At 40.8% G+C, this 6,208-nt stretch overlaps 1 protein-coding gene across 3 annotated transcripts in view; it reads right to left on the reverse strand.

The window, feature by feature from the left end:
- Positions 1 to 5,828, reverse strand: part of USP15 (ubiquitin specific peptidase 15) — a 61,571-nt gene extending 55,743 nt beyond the window's left edge. For 2 of the 3 annotated variants that reach the window (XM_027721178.2, XM_027721177.2), the window contains exon 1: positions 5,702 to 5,828. In XM_027721178.2, coding sequence (XP_027576979.1) covers positions 5,702 to 5,790 — 89 coding nt within the window. In that variant the 5' untranslated portion in view covers positions 5,791 to 5,828. The remainder of the gene's footprint in view (positions 1 to 5,701) is intronic. The other variant, XR_003540736.2, reaches the window with a different exon arrangement.
- Between the last annotated feature and the right edge of the window lie 380 nt (positions 5,829 to 6,208).

The raw sequence follows: 6,208 nt of genomic DNA on the forward strand, positions 1-6,208 counted from the left end.
TTTTTTTTTTACCCTCCTCACTGTGCATGAGCACAGATTAAGCAATACAGAGGACAAAGTGGAACAACTGTGTTGCTGAAAGCAAATCAGGACTCCTGTTTAAAGGCACAGCATCCAATTTTTGTTCTTGCGCAATTGCAACTATAAAAAGAAGAAGATAAAAATGGGCTTGTACCTGTATTTCTACTTTGATCAAGCTGACTGAAATTGCTTGACTAAATGCACTCCCGAGTAATAGATGCCTTGAAATTAAATTTTCTTTCAAAATTAACAAGCTCTTGAAGTTCAAAATGGTGACAATTATTCTACACACAAACCATACCATCATTTTGTTCAAAATGTAGGTAAATCCACAAGAAAAAAAAATTCAGGGGTCAAAGAGAAAAATAAATATAGCTTACCTTGCATTTTTAAGAAATCTTACTCTAAATATTTCACATTCCTTTCCAGAAATAAGTTTAGTTCAACTAAATGCACTAAGATTTCAAATCAACTAATCAAATTCTCACTACATCTCCCCATGCTCTGCTTCCATAACGTGCTGCAGTAGCCCAAGCAGCACATTCTTCACCCATATTACCGAGAGGCTAACCAAAAAGTATGATTCAGCCAAAATTAGTGGACTGCAATTTTATGCTAAAATTTCAGTGTGAACATTATATTAACAACCATTTAAGTATTTTGTATACCCTTAGGAATTTTCCATTTAAGTAAAGACTTTTTATTAAAAAATAATCTAACTCCTGAATCAATGCTTGACTTCCAATTTTCAGGTAAAAGCCTGACACAAACAGGATTTTAACATGCTCTCACCCCACCTAATCTATTAACACAAGAAAATTACATCTATTCATTTCCATTTAAGTATTGTGCCAGAAGAATTTAAATCTTCACAAACTGTTGGTGAAATGCAGTACCATTTCTTATGCAGTGAGAGAAATTTAACACAAAACTTTAACCACAAGGTCTTAAAGTAAAAAATCAGCAACTTAAACCTCATTTGAAAGAAAAAACCATCCAATTCTTAATTCTATCCTTGGAACACTGACATAGTGTTCCTTGTCTCTCATTTTATGAAGCTATCAAAACAATTTAGGATATCATTCCAAGTATTATCGAGGTGCAGGTCTGTAACATCTCATCATGTCCTCAGTGAAATCAAGTAAAATCTTCCATTAACATTCAATCTAGATTCCGTTCATGTACAAGCACAGTGGTGGATGATCAAATGTGGAAAACACTGAGAAGACCAGTGTAAAATGCTATTCAAGCTAAGCACTTCAGCATCAAGGTTGTTATCAATTACGGGCACTGCAGGGTTTTCAAGTGAGGCTACAGATGTCTGTTCATCAAGCTGCATAACTTTTCATTGCAGGTAGAATTAAAATGCTTATATATTTTTGGTGGGGAAATGCACTTCTGGAGGGAAAATCCTTTAAAGTTGAACTTGTCATATCTACTGATCATTCACTGGGAAGTATTTTTACCCCACTTCATTTTTACTTATTCTCTTCAGTGACCAAGTATAATACTTGAAAAGCCAATGAAATTCCCACAGGTTAAAAAAATAAAAATATTATCTTCACTGTCCAAGAAACGTACTCTATGGATAACAAAAGTACTCACCCTGGACTCAGTAGAACTTCGTAAGTGATGTATATCAGAGAAACATCTGAAAACTTGAAATACTATACTTCCATAGTTTTACTAATTTGCAAGTCTTAAAAACCAAGAACACATTAAGAATCTATCTTATCACTCTTTGAAGTGATGACTGGCACTGAAATTCAGTGGCTAATAGGGCTAAAAATCAACATCTTCCTTCTGGTCTAAACCTGACTAGTTCAGTTTACAGATACTGTCTTAAATCTTTATCTGCTTGCCTAAAACTCCTTATCCTAAAAGAGTATTTCAGCACTGGGTATTTCAGCGCAGGACTCAGAATTCTATACAAACAGATAAGGGCTCTCAAAGCTCGTCTCTGAAAGACAAGGCTTCCGCTTTCCCTAGTACATTTTGAGAATTATGAACTCATTCCAAATAAACACCTTCCATGACATGTGGGCACTAGAACTGGACAGTATGGTTTCACTAATATATTGCTGAATACAGTACATATTTGTATTGCTACTCTGTATTGTCTGTTCAAACACCTAAGGACTGCATTTGTTCCCTTAGCCACTAAATAAACTCCTTGTGATACTTTTTGGTCACTGTAACACCCTAATTCTTATCCACTTTACTACTTTTAAAAATACAAACAGCTTCTATATTCTCATCTGCTCACAACTTGTTACGGCAAGCAATAGATGAAAGAAGCACGGTGGGGAAACTCTGGGAGAAAGAGAGGGAGAAGGTGGTGAAATTGCCTGCCGGCTGTTCGCCATTTTTAAGTCATTGTCACCCACTCAAAGTAAACCATTTGTTGGCAGGGACACTTAAAGGTGAGAAATGTGGTTTCATACCCTAGACCACTGAGGGACAAAGTGCATCATAAGAGGTAGCCAAGAGTATGAAAGCATTTGTAATGTCACATTTAAGTAACTGAGACAACATCTCTGACTAAGAGAGCCACAGAAGAACAGGAACTACAGGGAAATCAGAACAGAAGGTGGTCTTAAAGGTAAAATCAAGAAAACACCTCAATAAGGGAAAGAAATGACCGAGAAATTCACACAAGAAGCGACACATAGGAACTGACAGAGTCTTCACCTCTATAAGAAAACTGTGCCAAGATCAATAACTTTCAGTACTGAAAACTTTACTTCTATGACACTGTAAAACCAGAAAAACTTGGCAAGGCTCTCAAGAATATCACTGTAGCTACAAAGGCATTAAATGACATCAAGACCAGTTAGTCATGCAAATTATACTGTGGCTAAAAAATTGATGAACATCAACAGCTCTTCAATTTCTGAGAGTGAAAGACACTGATTGAGTTCAAATTTGCCTGCAGCTCTAACAACCAATATTTTTTTTGTCATTCTAAATGAGAGGTTAAAACCTCCTCAAACAATAAATTCTCCTTACTTGTCAAGCATCAGCAGAATTTCAAAACACTGAGAAATAATCATATCAGATTATTTACAATGAGATACAGCATTTATTCTCTTCTTACACAGAAATCTAGGTCTTTCAACCACAGAACCTGAAGATTCTTTGGACAATAATGCAAGAAGAAAAACTTACATTAATTCAAGTTCCGTGGAATACAAGTGTGCGTTTTATACTGAATTTACTAAAAGGAGTCAACATTATTTAAAAGAACTGATAAACAAAGGAAGTTCTTGCTTAGAAAAGCTTACATTTGATGTTTATTTAATGTATGCTTAAAAAACCAAGATAATGAGGATTCTTCTTTCTCTCTATAGAGAGAAAGAAGAATCCTCAATCTCTCAGACTTCAATAATTTATTAACTGCCCATAAAAGAATGCAAAGAAGACCACTGGGACAAACTAGCCCAAAATGTTGTGGCTGCAGACAGAACAGTCAAAAGATACTGACCTTCTCTGTCCACTGGAGCAATACAGTTCAACCCATACTATTCCCAAGCTACCTTTGAAAACATCTAATGGAACAAACTCTACAGCTTACTAAACTGCCAGTTCAAATGTTTCCACGTTCCAGCAATTCTTTTTCCAATATCTAACTCTAAAAACCTTGTATTTCAAGTCAATTTTATTTCTTTCTCTCTGCACTGCACATGAAGAACTAACAAAGAAATTCAATGGCCTCTTCATAGATACTGTAAGACTTGCCTCTCTTCACCCTGTTCTTTAGTTCCTTTTTTCTTACAGGAAACCCCCAAAGCTTTATACTTTCCATATATAGCTTATTGTTCTCTACACTCTGAATTCTGAAAAGCATGGACAAGACATTCAGTATAAGCCAGTAATTTTAAAAGGACTGCATTTTAGTGCTTTAAAGCTCAAACAGAACAAGCTGATATGGCACTGCTGATTTTTTTTTAAGCAATATTTACTACTGAACCAACGGAATTCTGAATCATGGCTTACAGCACTTTAACTGTTTCTTTCCTTACTGATATGCCAAAAGATCAAAAAGCTATTGACAAAATACGTCTGAAAAAAAGCATTTGGACTAAACATACCCTTTACTTTGTGTAGATATATAGGTCTAAGTATAAATCCTACAAATGCACAGGTACACACATTTATGTAGCGAGATTTAACAATTTTTGAATCAAACTTCACAGGACTTTGCCGTAGCTTATTCATTCTTAAAACATTTGATTACTACCAGTGTCAGTCACAGCTGGATATATTTTCACAGAACATTTAGAAGCTTTTTCCGTGTAACTGTTCCTTTCGTGTTAAAATATCTAATGTACTAAAAAAAGTAACAGCACAGTAAACTTACTGTTTCGGTCATGCTGTAAACTTGTCATACAGGTACTATCACTTTGAATAATATTAAGTGTTTGAGACATTTTTCTAGTAGTGGGAACCATAGAACAGAACATATAACAGAACCACAACAAAACATGCAACAGAACCATAACAAAAAATATCCTTGAAAGATTACTAGCCTAAGCACGCTTTTACTACCACTGGTCATTTTCAACACTATCATGTGAATTGATTTCCTTTTTCTAGTTGCTTATACTTTTCCAGTTTAAAGAGCAGTCTGTTTGAATGCCAAAACTGAACATATACTCAGCAGTATTTGAATAATGCATCAGAATATATGCTTCTGACACATGCTGCAGTATCAACACTGTTAAATATAGTCTTTTATAGAACTGGAACAGTGAGTGATGACAGCTGAAATGAGGTGGGCAAGTTCTACTTCTGTGTATTCATAGTTAATTTTCAGTAAGTTAATGCTTCAGCCTTTGTCTTTGGGTGACAGTTTCACACAGGAAGAGATGAAGAGGTTGAGTGGTGGAAAAAGTATCAGTTCCTTTTTTTTTCCCCTCCTAAAAACAAGTCCCGTTTCCTAGCCTCAGAGAACTACAACTACAGGAGCTCAATTACCAAATACCTGCTAGAAAGAGATGTTTATTTAACCTAATTCTTTTCAATCGTGACAATTTAAATGGCATACTAAGAAATATTTTATGACTAACCAGGAAATCATATTTTTAAAACATTTATTGTAGAAAAGATATCAGAAAGGTCCGTTTGCACCTTCGGGGGCTCTTTCTTAGGTAGCTAACACGTTCACAGTCAAAATAAAATTTAAACTTAAGGCTTGTCACAGCCATGGACAAGCATCAGGGCACCCCAGACAGAGTACAAATACGATTTCTGACAACTTGAAGGTGACGCCGGGGCCATTTCAGCATGGATAAGGGAAGAGACGCCTGCCAGCGGAGCTCCTCTCCGCACAACCCAAACAAGCCCCCGCGGGCTCCGGCCCCGCTGCCTCCCCTCCCCCACCGGGCGCTGACCTCGATGCCTTCCCCGCGGCCGCCGCAGCCCGGCCCGGGCCGAGGCCCCGCCGCGCCCAGGCGGCCGCTCCCCGCCCGACAGGGGCTGCAGGGGCCGAGCGGCGGGAAGCGGGAGGACAGCACTGCCCCCCTGCCTTCTGGCTGCCCTCTCCCGACAGCGGCAGAGCCGCCCCCGGGAGGAGGGAGGGCCGAGGGGAAGGAGGTCGGTCCCTCCGCCAGCCAAGCGCCCCGGGGGTGGGGGGCGCCGCCCGTGCCGGTCAGTCAGAGCCCCCCCGCCCCTCCCTCACCAGGTGTCGCCCTTGCGGAGGGCGGTTTTGAGCAGCGCCGCGACGTCCGTGCGCTGTGTCTCCAGATCCGCCGCGCCTCCCTCCGCCATCTTCTCCCCCGGGCAACGGCAGCGGCGGCGGCAGGGGCAGAAGCGCGCCGCGCTGCATGCTGGGAGTGACGCCGCCGGGAGGCGCCCTCGGCCCCGCCCTGCCCACAGCCCGCGGGGCGGGGCCCGGCTGCGCCCAGGGAGCGCCAGCGCCCCCTGGCGGCCGGGAGGTCTTTCGCATGACCCCCGCCCCCCCATGCCCGCCGCCGGAAGGGACGCGCGCACCAAATTGCCCGCCCTGTTCCAACTGCAGCGCGTGCGCAGTGAGGTGCCGCAAATCAGCGTCTGGGGTTCCTGCGCAGAGATTCAGTCTCTGCTATTGTGCAAATAATAGTAATTGTTGGGCGTTCAAGTACACTGAGCGACTCGCATTAGCTTTTCCAGACCTTCGCAGAAACCAGCGGATAATTTGTTGCGTTTG

This window comes from Pipra filicauda, unplaced genomic scaffold, assembly GCF_003945595.2.
Source record: "Pipra filicauda isolate LSUMZ 115617 unplaced genomic scaffold, ASM394559v2 scaffold247_size1415610_pilon, whole genome shotgun sequence".
In the NCBI taxonomy this organism is placed as follows: domain Eukaryota; kingdom Metazoa; phylum Chordata; class Aves; order Passeriformes; family Pipridae; genus Pipra; species Pipra filicauda.